The sequence below is a fragment of the Pleurodeles waltl genome, chromosome 10, assembly GCF_031143425.1.
Source record: "Pleurodeles waltl isolate 20211129_DDA chromosome 10, aPleWal1.hap1.20221129, whole genome shotgun sequence".
Taxonomy (NCBI): Eukaryota; Metazoa; Chordata; class Amphibia; order Caudata; family Salamandridae; genus Pleurodeles; species Pleurodeles waltl.
Genome location: NC_090449.1, coordinates 75,674,565 through 75,692,661, shown reverse-complemented (window position 1 = coordinate 75,692,661; position 18,097 = coordinate 75,674,565). Strand labels below are relative to the sequence as shown.

The window sequence follows — 18,097 nt, the reverse complement described above, 5'->3', positions numbered from 1 at the left end:
AGGAATGCCCAGCATTGCTGCATGAGCCTCCAACTCCACTTCTGCCCAAGCTGATGTCTCTAAATCATTCCCTAGTAGACAGTCTACAGGTATATCTGAGGCAACCACAACTTTCTCTGGACCAGTAAGCCCCCCCAGTTGAGATTTACAACAGCCATGGGGTGGCTAAGAGTGTTGTTATGAGCGTCTGTCACTTGGTACTGGTGACCAAGTAGGTGTTGTTCAGGGTAACACTGGCACCTGTGTCCCTGTAGTCCTGAACCTCAACACCATTGATTAGGGGGAGTTGCTTGTACTTATCCATATTAAGGGGACAAGCAACCAAGGTGGCCAAATCAATGGCACCTTCAGAGACTAGCACAGCCTCTGTGGTCTCCTAACAAGACCAACCCCAACTAAATTACCAAAAGTGAGCCCAGCTACTCCCTTGGATTGGCTATTAGTAGGTTTGCTCCCACCACCACTGCTATTACTAGGGGTACTAGAGGTTTCAGTAGGGGTTGTGGTAGTGGGAGGCTTGGTGCTTTTCTTTGGACAACTGGCATCAGTTGTCCAATGGCCTTTTACTTTACATAAATAGCACCATGTTTTTTTTACTTGATTAGAAGAGGATTTGGACCCACCACCCCCACCAGAGTGTTTTTGTGGGCCTGATGAAGACTCATTTTTAGATTTGTCCCCACCCTTGTCTGAAGACTTACCATCCTTCTTCTTGCCATCATTGTCACCCCCTGTATGAACTTTTCTGTTCACTCTGGTTCTGACCCATTTGTCTTCCTTCTTTCCCAATTCTTGGGGAGAGGTCAGATCTGAGTCCACTAGATATTGGTGTAACAAATCAGACACACAGTTATTCAGAATATGCTCTCTCAAGATTAGATTGTACAGGCTTTCATAGTCAGAAACTGTACTGCCATGTAACCACCCCTCCAAGGCCTTCACTGAATAGTCAACAAAGTCTACCCAGTCTTGTGAGGACTCTTTTCTGGTTTCTCTGAACTTAATCCTGTATTGTTCAGTGGTTAAGCCAAATCCATCCAAGAGTGCATTCTTCAAAACTGTAAAATTATTGGCATCACTTTCCTTAACAGTAAGGAGCCTATCCCTACCCTTTCCACTGAAAGATAGCCATAGGATAGCAGCCCACTGCCTTTGAGGGACTCCCTGTACCATACAGGCCCTCTCAAGTGCAGCAAACCACTTGTTAATGTCACCCCCCTCCTTGTAAGTGGGAACTATCTTGTGCAGATTCCTAGAATCATGCTCTTTCACAGGATTGCTATCAGGAATACTGCTGCTGCCACCATGAGGTCCAAACCCCAACCTCTGTCTCTCTTTTTCTAAGTCTAGGGATTCCCTGTCTAGAGCCAGCTGTTGCTGTTTAAGCTTCAGCCTGGTCTCTTCCACTCTCAACTTATTGAGTTCCCTTTCTAACATCTTGTCATCAGGGTGGGTGGGTTGGGAATGTTTTGACACAGAAGAAAGATTTGAAGGAGCAGAGGGAGACGTGGACTTAACAGTTGGCACCCTAACATCCTGGCCTACAGGAACAAAAACATCCCTACTGTGATGGGAGCTTCTGGTACTACCAGCATTGCTAGGTGGTCTGCTAAGGGGCAGATTAAGAAGGGAACCCTGTAACACTCTCTCAAGGGGCTCCCCTGAGTCAGAGTGGGAGCTATCTATCAACTTTTCAGATGAGGTGCCACCCTGGGCCTTATCATTCTCAATAAGCATATAAGACAGTAACTCTCTAGAAGGGTTCTTTCCTACCACTAAACCTCTATCAATGCAGAGACTCCTTAGGCTCTTAAAGTTAAGATTGTCATAAGTTGTACTGACCATATTAAGAGGAATTCCTACACCAGACATGATAGAAAAAGGTTTAGAGACAGATAAAAGATAGAAAAAGTTTCAGGACTTTTTAAGGAACAAGAAAAAAACTTTTTTGAAACTTTTTTGAAAGTTTAGGAGTACTTTTCAGCACTTAGCAGATAGTGTAAGAGAAGAAAAGCAAAACTTTTTGGTTAGGTGTACATGGACTGAACTTGTTTTGTATATTATTCTCTTATGAAAAGTACACAATGACAAAGTGGTAAGTAGTTGCAAGTACTTATCCCACCGCTGCACAACCAATGTAGGAGGCTGGCCTGGCTTGTAGTGGGTACCAAGGGGTACTTACACTCTGTACCAGGTCCAGTTATCCCTTATTAGTGTAGAAGAGGTGTTTCTAGCAGCTTAGGCTGATAGAAGGTAGCTATAGCAGAGCAGCTTAGGCTGAACTAGGAGACATGCAAAGCTCCTATTATACCACTGGTGTCATATGCACAATATCATAAGGAAACACAATACACAGAGATACTAAAAATAAAGGTACTTTATTTTTATGACAATATGCCAAAAGTATCTCAGTGAGTACCCTCAGTATGAGGATGCCAAATGTACACAAGATATATGTACACAATACCAAAAATATGCAGTAATAGCAAAAGGAAGTAATGCAAGCAATGTAAAGTTACAGTAGATTGCAATAGGAGCACATAGGTATAGGGGCAACACAAACCATATACTCCAAAAGTGGAATGCGAACCACGAATGGACCCCAAACCTATGTGAGCTTGTAGAGGGTCGCTGGGACTGTAAGAACACAGTGAGGGTTAGAAAAATAGCCCACCCCAAGACCCTGAAAAGTAGGTGTAAAGAGCGCCTATAACCCACAGAGAGCACAGAAGTCGTGATAGGGGGTTTCTGCAAGGAAGACCAACACCAGCAAAGCAACAACAGTGGATTTCCAGACCTGAGTACCTGTGAAACAAGGGGACCAAGTCCAAGAGTCGCGAAAATGTAGAGAGTGGGCAGATGCCCAGGAAATGCCAGCTGAGGGTGCAAAGAAGCTGCCACCGGATGGCAGGAGCTTTGGTTTCTGCAAGAACGAAGAGGTCTAGGAACTTCCCCTTTGGAGGATGGATGTCCCACGTCGTGAAGAAGCTTGCAGACGTGTTCCCACGCAGCAAGACCGCAAACAAGCCTTGCTAGCTGCAAGGGTCGCGGTTAGGGTTTTTGGATGCTGCTGTGGCCCAGGAGGGACCAGGATGTCGCCACTTGGATGAGGAGAGAGAGGGTGCGCCCAGCAAGTCAGGGAGCCCTCACAGAAGCAGGCATCACCCGCATAAGTACCGGAACATACACTTGGAAGAGGAGTGAACCGGAGTCCACTCGAAGACACAAAAGGGAGTCCCACGATACCGGAGGACAACTCAGAAGGTTGTGCACTGCAGGTTAGAGTGTCGGGGACCCAGGCTTGGCTGTGCACGAAGGAAATCCTGGAAGAGTGCACAGGAGCCAGAGCAGCTGCAAATCACGCGGTACCCAGCAAAGCAGTCTAGCGTGGGGAGGCAAGGACTTACCTCCACCAAACATGGACTGAAGAGTCACTGGACTGGGGGAGTCACTTGGACAGAGTTGCTGAGTTCCAGGGACCACGCTCGTTGTGCTGAGAGGGGGCCCAGAGGACTGGTGATGCAGTCTTTTGTTGCCTGCGGTTGCAGGGGGAAGATTCTGTCGACCCACGGGAGATTTCTTCAGAGCTCCTGGTGCAAGAAGGAGGCAGGCTACCCCCAGAGCATGCACCACCAGGAAACAGTCGAGAAGGCGGCAGGATAAGTGATACAAGGTTGCAGTAGTCATCTTTGCAACTTTGTTGCGGTTTTGCAGGCATCCTGAGCAGTCAGCGGTCGATCCTTTGGCAGAAGGTGAAGAGAGATGCAGAGGAACTCTGGTGAGCTCTTGCATTCAGTATCTGAAGAATTCCCCAAAGCAGAGACCCTAAATAGCCAGAAAAGGAGGTTTGGCTACCTAGGAAGGAGGATAGGCTAGTGACACAGGTAAGAGCCCATCAGAAGGAGTCTCTGACGTCACCTGCTGGCCCTGGCCACTCAGAGCAGTCCAGTGTGCCAGCTCACCTCTGAATCCAAGATGGCAAAGGTCTGGGGCACGCTGGAGGAGCTCTGGGTACCTCCCCTGGGAGGTGCAGGTCAGGGGAGTGGTCACTCCCCTTTCCTTTGTCCAGTTTTGCGCCAGAGCAGGGCTGGGGGATCCCTGAACCAGTGTACACTGGCTTATGCAGAGATGGGCACCACCTGTGCCCATCAAAGCATTTCCAGAGGCTGGGGGAGGCTACTCCTCCCCAGCCCTGACACCTTTTTCCAAAGGGAGAGGGTGTAACACCCTCTCTCTGAGGAAGTCCTTCGTTCTGCCTTCCTGGGCCAGGCCTGGCTGGACCCCAGGAGGGCAGAAACCTGTCTAAGGGGTTGGCAGCAGCAGCAGCGGGAAAGGCAGTTTGGCAGTACCCGGGTCTGTGCTAGAGGCTCAGGGGATCATGGCATTGTCTCCCCAATGCCAGAATGGCATTGGGGTGACAATTCCATGATCTTAGACATGTTACATGGCCATGTTCGGAGTTACCATTGTGACGTTATACATAGGCAGTGACCTATGCATAGTGCACGTGTGAAATGGTGTCCCCGCACTCACAAAGTCCGGGGAATTTGCCCTGAACTATGTGGGGGCACCTTGGCTAGTGCAAGGGTGCCCACACACTAAGTAACTTAGCACCCAACCTTCACCAGGTGGAGGTTAGACATATAGGTGACTTATAAGTTACTTAAGTGCAGTGGTAAATGGCTGTGAAATAACGTGGACGTTATTTCACTCAGGCTGCAGTGGCAGGCCTGTTTAAGAATTGTCAGAGCTCCCTATGGGTGGCAAAAGAAATGCTGCAGCCCATAGGGATCTCCTGAAACCCCAATACCCTGGGAACCTCAATACCATATACTAGGGAATTATAAGGGTGTTCCAGTATGCCAATGTGAATTGGTGAAATTGGTCACTAGCCTGTTAGTGACAATTTAGAAAGCAGAGAGAGCATAACCACTGAGGTGCTGGTTAGCAGAGCCTCAGTGAGACAGTTAGTCATCACACAGGGAATACATACAGGGCACACTTATGAGCACTGGGACCCTGGCTGGCAGGGTCCCAGTGACACATACACTAAAACAACATATATACAGTTAAATATGGGGGTAACATGCCAGGCAAGATGGTACTTTCCTACAGCGGCCCAGGCCAGCTTGGTTGCTGACACCTGCTTTGGGCTCCTGAGGAGCCTTAAACCTATTCTTGTTTTTTTTTTATTCCAGTAAGCGACTATTGTCCAGGCGGTAGTTCTATCCCAGTTGGATTACGGTAACATGCTGTACTTAGGAGCTAACAAGTCAATTATTAGAAGACTTTATCTGGTCCAAAATGCTGTAGCTAGGCTGCTATTCTGGCTCCTAAAGTCTTGTTCTTTGTCCAGACTTTTGTGTAAATTACACCGGCTCACTGTGGCCTTATGCATGGTTCATAAAATTCTGTATTCCCAGAGGGCTCCAATTTTGTCTAAACTGGTTCTTCCATATTGGCCCTCCCGCTCGCTGCGCTTGGCGGATATTATTCCGGCTGAGGTTCCCTGCGTCAGGCGCATAAGGGCCGGAGGACGCTCCTTTCGAGCCAAGGGCCCTGACGGCTGGAACTTGCTACATTTTTACATCAAGAACACTGAGAACCCCCTGTGTTTTAGGAAGATTTTAAAGACTTGGCTTTTTTTCCTCCAGCACTTTGCAGAGCACTGCTCCTTCACTTTTAGCAGTAGCAGTTCCTTCCACCGCTCAGGCTTAGCACTGGGAAGCCCCGATGCTGCGGCAGCCATGCACTTTACAAACCCATTCACATAACATAACATTATACATTCACAATGCAGCATATTGAACTTATCAATTGGAATTTACACTTATCCAATCTTGACCTATTAAATTACATTATGATAAGATGTGATGTTTCTAGTAATAATTCCCATTCTGATACATTCAGTTCCACTTTTCTATTCCTATTGTAAATGTTAGTAATACCATTGCCTTAATGCAAGGCTGGATACAAATAATATGAGAAATAAAATATGGATTCTAAACTGCTAAACATTTTTGATTTCTAGAATTTTTTATAAAGAAAATTGTCTCAATTTGTAATTACTGTTTGGGTTTTGTCACACTGCTCTATTACTTTGGGTCTGCGTTCGTGATATATATCTCTCCATATAAAGGCACGAACAGTCCATGGTTTCATTAAACAAAAATATTTTCACAAGAAATTTGTAGAAAAGTGATATTTTATTAAACTATGTATATTCTGAAAAAAACATTAAATAACACACACAGTTTTTCATACAATCTATATTAAGGGAAGCAAAAGCGTTGGAATTAATGCAGCAGATGCTATAAATCCATAAAATGGACAATTCTTCTCTTCTTTGGAAACATGTGTACCAAAGGCTGGGTCTGGCCAAATTCTCCATTGTTGCAGAACGTTGTTTTGTGCAGTGCGCTTGTCATGGTTATTCTAGAACAGAAAATAAAAATGAGTTAGTGTTATAAAGTCTTTCTTTCTTCCTCCAGCAGCAGGAATCAGAAATACGCATAGCACCTGGAAGAATCTAATGCAAAGATCTCAGCTGCTCCATGTCGGCCCCTTGTCAGGTATAGAAATGTGAGCAAGCCCAGGTTCTTCTTTACATTCTGGTACTGGTACTTTTGCTTTTCCCAGAACGTGGAGGACATACAGGCACACACTCCCACAACACAGAATGGCAGGAGCCCTGGAAGGCAGAGTGAAGGGCCCTGGGTGTTCCCACCATCCATAATGACCACTACCCTCCTCCCACAAGCAGGCCAGCTGAGGGCTACACAAAGAGCTTGGCCAAGCGGAAGGTCCTGAAGTTCTATCAGGCCCTGCGGTGCAGACGCTTCGTGGATCTATGTTTCACCCCGGCAAGTCCAGAATGCAAAAACTATTACTACGGTTGCTACACAGAATTGACACTGAACAACTTGAGACATCTGGCACAGCAACTACCATCACCAACCACTTTCAGAGTTTGGAGGGAAATGAAAATCCTCCATTTTCTGGAGGAAAGTAATACAGAGTAGAATCCAATGGCAATTCAGACAGATGAGGGCCAATGCTTTTGACAGTCATCATGGTGTTCACCCTCCATTGTACAGAACACATTCTGGTACTAACATTAATCCTGTGCCAACCACTGCAACTACAGTGAAATGCAACATGCGTGAATACTGTACACCACATACCGCGACCCGAGCTGCCTGTTGGTGTTTGGATAAGTTCAGAGACAATGTCCCCCAGCCAATCAAAACAAGGGACCAAAGGTGGTCTTGAGTATTACGTTTTGTTCAAAAAGTCTGAACCTAGCAAGGGCTGTGGTCTTACCTGCAGTGTAACGTAGTTTAAACCCCCTCATCTGCACAGTTCTGTCGCTGGAGAAGATTATTTGCACAGAGCTTCTGAAAGACACCCAAGTGTTGGGTGCAACAGTGCCGCAGTATTTGCTTTTCGGAATGTATACTGGAATTTCAGATAGGTCATCAAACTTCATGAAGTCGAACATACAATTCATGCCACTTTCCAACTCAAAATCTACAAATGTTATGTTCACCTGTGAGAAAGGGAAAGGCACCGTTAAATACCACAAAGCAAATGATTATTGTATTCCAGCAAAGCAGCCCTTTTAGTACCACCCACCAGCAGGAGGCAGTGTGGGGCACATTACTTATGTAAATAACAGCAGATCTTTCATTCCCACCAAGAGGTGGCGCTGTGTGGCCATTACATGGTGTGTCTGTGTGGAAGATGAACGTAATCTATTCTCGATTACTGTTATTTTCTTACCTTGTTAACCTTTGCCTTCCTTACATTTTTTTACAAAAATTGCCATTTTGTGAATTTTGGGGCAAATCACAAAATCCTGGAGAGTTTGACTAAACCATGACAAGTCACAGAGGACACGTGACTTGAATAACAAACATATATTATGAAACATCCTGGGATGACCGGTCTGAGTCCCACCAACAGAATTGATAGCTACCCTGGTATTGATGTGCCTTTGGATACATTGAAGAGTCTAAGTGTGAACCTCTCTTACCAGTTTAGTGGCTCTGATGATCCAGGTGCACTGTGTAGATCTTGGGTACTGCTCAGGATAGTATGGGGTGGTTATTTCTCCAGACTTAGCCGTCAGTGTGCCACCACAAGCTGCAAGAACATTTAAAATTTTACTCATCATTGACACGTACAGAAGGTAACCTTCATGGGTTCTCCTATGACCAAGCAGGCAACCTCACAGGTATGCCTTAACATCATGCACAAGCCATCGTTTCTTGCAGAATTGAGGGAACAGACCACTTCTGAAGCCCTGTATGACTGTTAGATGTTTTTATTCAGCACCTTGGCTTCTATGTCACAATAACAAACATATAGGAAAGTACAGATTTTCTATTGTTAACTTTGCCTAACTTGAAGATATAATGGTAGTCTAAACTGTGGATTCCATATTTTTGCAGAGCTATATTTTTGTACCATTTTTTTTATTAACCGTCCCTCCCACTCCCAACTTATCTTGGTCTATTGCCCTAGAACTGGCTGACATTGTGCACAGGTGACTATTTTGGCAAATACCTGTTTTCAAAAAAACTGGTCTGCTCTACAGCAATGTTTCAATATGATTTTAATGGATACATTGCCTAAGGATCATTCATCCACATTCATCATTTGCACTAAATGGAAGAAAGCCACTGTCTGCTGCTCCCCCCCTTCACTCCCCCCCACCCACCCCACCAGAAACCACATAAAGGGAATGGAAACACCTTGGTCAATCAAGTTAATATTCAAAGGAAACTGTGGCTCTAATGATGCACAACACCTTCTGCCTGAGGGATCACCCCTTCCTATATTGGAACCAAGTTTCTCTCTTCCAGTGGCAGCTCTTGTTTCTGAATACCTGCTACTTTACGCTTTCTGAGCCTGACTTACCACACATTCACAAACACCAAGTCTTCGTTGGCTGCATGGAATATCTGTTTATGTGGAGATTATAGACTCAACCGCACCCCAATAAAGGAATGTTATCAACATCCTCTACTCCGTTCAGTGTTTGCATGCCTCATATTTCTTGCACCCAGAGTCTATTGCTCCCATCCCAAAGCTAGATCTGGCCACCGAGCTTGAGCTAATGTGAGCTGATATGTTGTCTTCTCCAGGAAGAAGCAGCTCCAGAACGATGCAATGATATGGAGGTACCTAACACACTGGGATATGCTCCGATTGCAGCGAGAGCACATTAGCAGCACACTGGATGCTCTTATTACAATGATGGCACACAGGGAGCTGTTCTTATTATAGTGACAGCACACTAAAACATGCTTCTACTGCAGTGACAGCACAAAGCATCTCCTATTACAATGATATCACACTGGACACTGCTCTTATTGCTGTGACAGCACCCAGGAAGATGCAGCAACCGCAGCAACAGCATAATGGTAGCTCTTTTTGCAGTGACTGCACACTGAGAACTTGCATGTGAAATATCTATCTGTAGCAGAAAAGGATGGTAGTACTTATAAGACAGTGTTTAATATTCATTCAGGGCTGCTTCCTGGATTGGGTGATCCCTCCTTCATGCAATCCTGAAAGCAGCCCTGTATCCGTAGGCTGCTGCAGGGTGTGGTTATCCCTTGTGCACACTCTGTCTGTCCAGCATATGACTGTGGAAGCACACTGCTAGTGTTTGTCACTATGGACACTGCAAGAGGCCATGAATGATATTTTTATGGTAAACTATACATAAAAAAAGATGAGAAAAGTGCACAAACAGATGCAACACACAGAACCATTCTAACACTTCACTGAAAAAATACTGATGTGATGGAAAAAGACCAAATTCAGAAAAAGACACATAAACATGTTTTATGGCTATTGAGTCAGCTTTTCAGATGAAACCACCTTCCTAACTTTTTAGTTGTGTGGTCCACGTTGTAAAGTTGTATAATATATTGAAGATTCAGAATCCTGTGGTTCCCCTTTTAAATTTGTAACAATGTCAACTCAGTAGTAAAACTGTGAAATAAAGCAAAGGTTATTGCAACTTTAAGCCCAAGGGCCCGATTCTCAAAGAGCCTCTACACTCATGGCGAAGGCGCCGCAGTCATCGCGAGGGGGGCCGCATTCGTGGCAGGGCCATCGCACTGCAGTTTCTCATTATGGAGGCCCCAATGCAAGGGCAAACCCCCCACCATGAATGCAGTGCCTCCAACACGAGTACAGAGGCCCTTTGTGATTGGGTCCCACGTGTTTTCAGGTTGTGGTTGTAAAACCTACCTCGATCATTGGAAACAGTGGTGGTAGTTCCCAGAGTAGTTGGAGTTGTTGTTGCCTTTGTGGTTGTAGTTTCAGTTGTTTTGGTCGTTGTCGTTGGAGTGCTGGTAATTATCTTCATCAACGCAGTGGGAGCCTTTACAGTGGTGGAGGTCGCTAAAGTGGGGGTGGTGGTTGTTGCTGCTGTGGTGGTGGTTGTGGTCTTCATCGTCGTACTTGGAGTGCCGGTGGTCGTAGGTGTTGTGGTGGTTGGAGTGGTAGTGGTGGTGGTTTTTGCTGAAGTGATGGACTGAGAGGATGCTAGGTTTGATTTTGGATTTTCCAGATAACGATCTGTTGGAAAGGAGATAAATATAAAGACATAGATATATATGTATCCTTTATATTTAAAAGCCAATCTGCTTATCTTATGCTCTCACATGTAAATCACTCATTTGTGCATGGAAATCTATTCACAGTCTTAGAACAGCAGCAGTATCGACATACCATTGTTCATAGACTACTTCTGCCTCCCAGCTCCTTCTTATATGCAGAGGGGATGCTGGAGTGCCATGCTGATACCTGGGCACAAGTGTTGAAGGCGAGCGCCCATGGGCAAGTAGGTGTCTGATGTTTTGGAAAAGACAGTGGCTGCTATGTGCGGTTCCTCCTTTCTGTGTGGTAGGTGCACACATTATACTGGCAGCAATAAGTTTAGCCATCACTTACTTGCTCCTCCAAAGCAGTGCCACCCTACACCTGCTGAACAAGCACTGGTATTCCCAACCCATAAACATTCAGCTGCTGTCTTGCTTCCATCTACATCCCAGATTCTCATGCCAGCAGAACAAAGGTGCATCCAACCCAAAAAGACGCAGGGGCATTGAGCCATTTGCTACATCAACATAAAAGAACATCATCATTGTCAGAAATGACCAAAGCCACTCACTTTTACCTTCAATGGTGTATTCTCCTACCATCAGCAGACATTTATGAATGCATGCTCCAATTCCAAGCCTGCTTGTATCAGGGGCCCCAATGCTTCATTCACCTCCCTCAGCCAACCTTTTTTTCATGCCTTGTCAGCTTTTTAACGGTCTGTGATTCACTTCATTGACTTACTATCTATTGGGTGCACTGATACTTAACAAAGACTTTCTGGTGCTCAGAAAAAAAACAATGATCCTTTGAAACAAAAAAAAGTAAAACTAAGACAAGATCACAGTAGTGGATCAAAGACAACATAAACATGATTTTCAGTGCAATAATCGTGAATTTCTAACCCCTGCATTTGAAATGGCGTTATTCCAGAGTGGACGCATGAGATACTTGGGGTGCCTACCCTTGTGGGGCTTATCAGTTCTTGGCACATGGTACATGGAAATATTTGGATACCACAAACTCAAATAAGAGCATGATTCTTCAGCAACAGGCTGGTCTCTGATCTCTCGTGTTGTAAAATATACTGCTGGCCCTACAGAGAAATTTAGGCGCAGATTTACTTAAACTTTGCACCAGTGCATTGTTATCCAAAGTGACACAAACTGGAATAAAGTGTTGTTTTTGGATTTACTATCCAGCTCACAGTTCGCTTTGTGTTGAAAAGCATTCCTAAAGTAACACAAAGCAGTAATTTGCACTACTTTGTCCTACTTTGCATCAAGAGGCCATTGCATGGGTGGTACATAGCTGCTCCCATCCACTCAACCATGGGTTTTACACAATCTCTATTTGCTAACATTAGTAGATGTGGATGTGCACCAACAAATTACAGCTCCTCAATAAAGCCATACCTTTAGAAGGTTATCTAAATGTTTCCAAACCTTTCAAACTTTGGATGTGTGCGTCATTGTAAACAAGCACACATAAAAACTGAGAAACAATGTAATATTTAGGCATCGTATTTTCTTACTGGAAAAGTATCCTTCCACTACAAAACCTTTGCTAAACATCACACTTGCAGTTTGGTGCAAGGAATTGTGGGTGGCACAAGACAGCCTTAAGTGCACCAGCTATGAGGGAGAGAGCAACAACCTCATATTTTAATAGATAAGGCTCTGCCCTCTGTCTTCTTTTCACGCAACAGTTGCTGTGCTGACTTGCTGCATGACCTCCTAGTACATTTGCTTACTGAAGTGAACATGTTACACCACGGTTAGCCAATGAAAGCTTCCACAGGCTCACAAACATGATCAAATTATTGGAATACACAAAGAGTTCTCACAGAGTACTCCACTCTCTGAAGGATTGCCATGACATAGGTCAGAGGTTCAGAATACTAACTATTGCAGTAGTTTAATTAAGATATAAGACAGGCCACATTAGAACATATGTGTTGTTTTGGTGCAGGGAGGGTGTGTGATGGTCGAAAATGGTTCTGGAATTGGGAACAATGAGGTGTACACTTGCCAATGGACTGCTAAACATTGAGATCTCGGTTTTACCACTGTTGAGACAGAAGCACTGTCCCTCTATATTACAAATGGGACAGGGTCAGGTGAAGCAGCAAGATGCTCTACATTTCTTTTTAACATAGAGTCCTCCAAGTGGTAAACATTTTTTGCCACTGACTGTTCCCTTACTAAAGGAAAGACTCCTCCATCCACAGAGTAAGCTGAGCGGGCTGGGTCCCACATCTGCAGAAGTGCCTTAAAACCCCTTTAACTAATGCTCTTAAGTTGCCCCAACCCATCCATGTGTAGATTACTGTACCATACTATTCTGCTATACTAATATTATCATTATTGTATTTATACAGAGCAGGTCTCACTACATGGGAAGCAGGTTACAGATTACATACAACTAGTTAACAACGACAAGGTTGTGTCTACTGCTGTAGAACAAGTTAGATGTAAACTACAAGAAAACCCGAATAAAGAATGTCTCCATAACCAGTCCAATGTCAGATGGAGTTTGAACAGGTGAATTTGTAGTGCCTGTCTTAAATTGAGTCTGAGTCCTCCAGGGAGTAGATAATCTAGTTTAAAACTTTCTTTGCATTATGGAACTTGTAGTCCTATTTATCCCATTATAAACACAGGACTACAGGTAGAGAAATGCAAAAACACGAGAACAAAAAGAGCTACTCACTCAAGGACCGGGGAGACATGAAAACTCTGCTCTAGGCAGCTCTCAGAATTCATCGCCACAGCCTTCAATGACACCCTATCTTCCTGATACTTTTTGCCCAAGTAGTCTCTGGGTGAGTGGCTGCGTTCCTATGTCACTATGTACACAAGCATTGGCAAAGCCAATAGGTCTTGCTTTGGTCACCAACCTTTTCACTTTGTCAATGCTTGTCAAGGTCTTTACAAAACATTATTGTTAAGGAGGCTGCAGGGTCCTGAAAAAGAACAATGATTAAAAATAAAAAATACAAATGTTTTAGGTCTCAAAAAGCACACATTGCTTTAGCAGTCTCTGGCAATTAAAGGCAACTCCTTTGTGGACGTGATCATTGTGGAAGGGCAGAATGATGTCACGCACAGTGAAGTTAGCCAGGCATGGGCTGAACACTCTCATGCAGTATGCTGAGGTGGGACGAAATAAAAAGTAAATGAGACAATAACCATATCACTGGATGAAGAGTGTTAGACTTGCCATCCTTGGCGTGGTCTACCCTAACTTTTTGCCCCTGTTTCCCAGATTGTTGATGAGTGCAGGACTCTGTTTTTGCTTTTTTTTTTACTCTGGGCACTTTACCACTACTATCCAGTGCTAACGTGCAAGTGCTCCTATATAAAATGTGTATGTAATTGGCTTTCCATGATTGGCATATTTGATTTACTAGTAAGTCCCTAGTACAATGTACTAGAGGTACCTGGGGCCTGTAAATCAAATGCTACTAGAGGGCTTGCAGTGCTGGTTGTGCTACCCACATTAGTAGCCCTGTAAACGTGGCTCAGATCTGCCACTGAAGTGTCTGGGTGTGCAGATTTTAACTGCCAATTCGACTTGGCAAGTGTACCCATTTGCCAGGCCTAAACCTTCCCATTTCTTACATGTAAGACACCCCTAAGGTAGGCCCTAGGTAGCCCCATGGGCAGGGTGCAGTGTATGTTTAAGGTAGGACATATACTAATGTGTTTGATATGTCCAGACAGTGAAATACTGCCAAAATCGTTTTCATTGTTGCAAGGCCTATCCCTCTCATAGGTAAACATGGGTTCTACCTTTAAATATGATTAAAGTGTAGATTCCCCTTGGGAGCAGATAGACTTGTAGTTTGGGGTCTCTGAGCTCCCAATTTAAAAATACATCTTTTAGTGAAGTTGGTTTTGAGATTGTGTGTTTGAAAATACCACTTTTAGAGAGTGGGTATTTTCTTGCTTAAACCATTCTGTGACTCTAGTCTGTTTGTGGATTCCCTGTCTGGGTCAGTTTGACAGTTGGGCTGGTTGCACCTCACACTAGACAGTGACACAAAGGGAGCTGGGGTGTAGCCTGCATATCCCGATGAGCCATCTGTGCTAGGATGGAGGGAGGAGTGGTCACTCGCACCTGAAAGGGCTGTGTCTGCCCTCACACAATGCAGTCTCCAAACGCCTGGTGTGTGTCTGGGGCCTGGCCTGGACAAGGCAGGATTTAACAAACAAGAGAGACTTTCCTTTGAAGTAGGCCTACTTCAAAGGCCAAAATGGGTGTAAGAAGAGGACACAAACCCCTGAAAATTAGATCACTTCTGGACACCAAGAGGAACCTCTGCCTGGAGAAGTGCTGAAGAGCTGAGGAGAAGTGCTGCCCTGCCTGTGACTGTGCTTTGAGGAGCTATCCTGCAGTTGCTGCTTCTGCCTGTGCAAGGGGACAAAGACGACTTTGTTGTGCATTCCTGCTTGTGCCAATCTACCAAGGGGGTGAGCGAGGTTAAATAAGGGTGATCCTCCTATACCCTGACTAGAGTGAGGGTCCTTGCTTGGACAGGGAGTAACCTGACAGCCAACCAAAGACCCCATTTCTAACAAAGAGAGTTTGTTGAAAATCAATATGAGTAATAATAGTTAAGGTTCCTGCTTTTCCGGTTTTACTGAGTTTTACAGATAAATACAGACAGAAACCCGTCTATTTTCCTGACGGTATTTATTTTTAAATATGGATGAATACGGAAAATAGATTTTCTTTTGGATGACTCTCACTACTGTCAGTCACAAGTGCTAGGTCAATAGCTGTGCAGATTGTCAGGTAGAGGAATTAAGAAATGAAAAACTGATTTCCTATTGAAGCTTAAACAACTGCAGCAGTACATATGTTTAAGCTATTCTAAAATCCAAATAGTTGCAAATGACTGTATTGTACTGGAAGTGATTAAAACTCATTGGACATTTAAACATGAGTAAACATTTGCCGGGTAAATAAATGTGGAAATATGGCCATTACAGCTTTATTTTTTACAATAAATACACAATAAATAAAGCTAAATACTAAAAAATGAATACTAAAAAATACAGATGGAAATGTAAAAAAATAACTAACATAAAAGAGGGAACCCTAATAATGATATACATATCATTTTAGTAAAATCAAAATGTCTTTGCAGACTTTAAATTGGTCTTAGGTGGTCTGAATTGACTTGTTTATGAAATGCAGCGCTAGTCGGTATCTAAAAACACCACAACCTACTTTTGAGGAATGCAACTGAATCTCACCTTTTGCCAAAAAACCAAGGATTTCCCAGTGGCAACAAAGATTCAGGAAGAAGCCGGCTCTGCGCAGTGATTGGATGCAGAGCCACAGCACTTGGTTACATTGAGTTGAAGCGCTCTGCGAATGAGTGAATATCAACAATAGGCTTGCTGAGCAAATATCAAGGGGAGATAAAGCGGCAAACAAAGGAAGTGTCCGAACGAGAGGGAGTTGTGGAGATAGGAGAGAGAGTCTAGGAAGTGTCATGGAAAGTGCTGAAGAGACAGGAACAGCACTTGTATTGCCATCCTGAATTTCATCAGGGTTGGAACAATGGAGGAGTGAGTCAGTCGAGTGCAATTTAAACCTGTGTCAAGCAGATTACACAGATCTGTCAGGGAATGCATCAACCTACTGGATATCTCGATAGTAGGGAATGTTAACAGTGACAGTGGTGGAAAAACAACTGTGGGAAGCCTAGTAAGAATGAGAACAATGAAAGACAGCTTGAGAAACCAAGTTAAGGGTAGGGAGGAAAAGGAATATGAAAAAGGAAAACCATGGGGGGAAGGAGAGGGAGGGAGGGAGAAGGGAGAAAGAAGACAGAGTGGAAGGAAAAGAGATGGGAGAGATTTGAAAACTAAGAGGGAGACAATTAGAAGAGGAGAAAGAGAGGGCAGACTAAAATGAGGAATAACAGCTTCATGAGGGAAAAGTGAAATAGAAGGGTTGATGGCGAGAGGAATCGAGAGAGTGGTAGCGGCGGAGGAGAGATAGGGTCAAGTGGAAAAAAGAAAAGTAGAGAGGAAAGAGACTATAAGTACTGGAGGAAGATGTGGCAAGAGGCTAGAAGAGATGAGGGGTGGATGCGCGAGAGGGGAAGAGAGACAAAAGTAGAGTGGGAGGGGAGAGGAAAAAAGAAAGGGACAAGAGGTGGACGATGGGGGAATGATGGTGAGGAGCATGGGGAAGGAGGAAGGAAAAGTAATATCTCAACATCAGGCAAGCTTTGAGGGGGTATATGAAGCATTGGTACTACTAGAGAGACAGGATGTCCAACCCTAGCCCATGGGTTTTTGACACTGTGCTTCCACTTTCTTACATATTCCTGCCTGGAACATTAATCTTTGTATTCTAGGGTATCTCTTATTTTTGTGTTTGCTTCTTTTTCTACCCCCCTTGCCTCTGCATTTAAAAATCCCAATTCTTCAAGGAAGAAAAAAGGCCTCAAGTGCTACCTGCTTCTAAGTAACGATTATCTAAATTGGAAGTCTATCAGTTTTTAGGACTGGTGCCAGCCAAGACCTTTTGCTTTTACTGCAATTATATATAAACATACTTCCCTACCTAGGCTACCAGCCAACCCTCTACTTCCACTGGTCTGTTGTGGTGTCATTCAAAATTTACTTCCACCCACCATAGCATCAAGCATGGGAAAGTTGGTCAGCCCACTTCAGCCATTGGCTAACTTCACTGTGCGTGACAGCGTTCTACTCTTTCAAAAGGAACACTGCCATGCACAAAGTAGTTATCTTCAGTGCCAGCTTAAGCAATGTGCGCTTTTTTAAACAAATTTTTTTTCACTTTTACCCGTTTTTTTTAAAGATTGACTAGAGCCCGGCATCCCAAAGTATGACGTTTGGCAAAAGCCATGGCAAAACAAACATCGGCAAAGCCAAAAGGCTAGCAGCCAGGACTAGATCTATTGGCTTTGCAAATGCTTCTTTCTATCAGAGCACGTGAGGTTTTTGGTTTTAACTAAAAGCCTATATTTCTGTCCGGTGGGCTGTTTTCAGTGGTAATCAACTGAAACCAAAACCATGTACACCATTTACTCAGATCTCTTCAAATATTCCTTATCGAGCTCCAAAAACTTCTGAACCAGACAGCCATAATTTATCCTGCCCCCTAAACAAGTACCAGAATCACATCAGATCAAACTCACACTGGATGCATTCCACTGGCTCAATTCAACTAACTTGTGCACTGTCCATAAAGCATACTAAGGCATGAGTCCCGACTGAGGAACTTCAGATACTATCATTCACCCATCTGCCTGGAATCTTGAATCCCCGCCACACTGTAGTATACCAACCGACAAGGTTAGGTAAGCAGAAAGAGGCACACTGCACTTTACAAACTAACTTCACAAACAAATAACTAAATATGACTCATATGTTGTGTTTTCAAACAATCGCTTGGGGAACAAATGATAGAGCCAGCACATTTTGAATTA

The 18,097-nt window shown here is 44.1% G+C and overlaps 1 protein-coding gene across 1 annotated transcript in view; it reads right to left on the bottom strand.

Moving 5' to 3' along the window:
• Positions 1 to 6,187: 6,187 nt before the first annotated feature.
• Positions 6,188 to 18,097, bottom strand: part of LOC138261109 (high choriolytic enzyme 2-like) — a 28,917-nt gene continuing 17,007 nt past the window's right edge. The window contains exons 9-12 of the mRNA XM_069209764.1: positions 10,267 to 10,596; positions 8,036 to 8,145; positions 7,324 to 7,549; positions 6,188 to 6,435 (exon numbers count right to left, since the gene is read on the bottom strand). Coding sequence (XP_069065865.1) covers positions 6,431 to 6,435; positions 7,324 to 7,549; positions 8,036 to 8,145; positions 10,267 to 10,596 — 671 coding nt within the window. The 3' untranslated portion in view covers positions 6,188 to 6,430. The remainder of the gene's footprint in view (positions 6,436 to 7,323; positions 7,550 to 8,035; positions 8,146 to 10,266; positions 10,597 to 18,097) is intronic.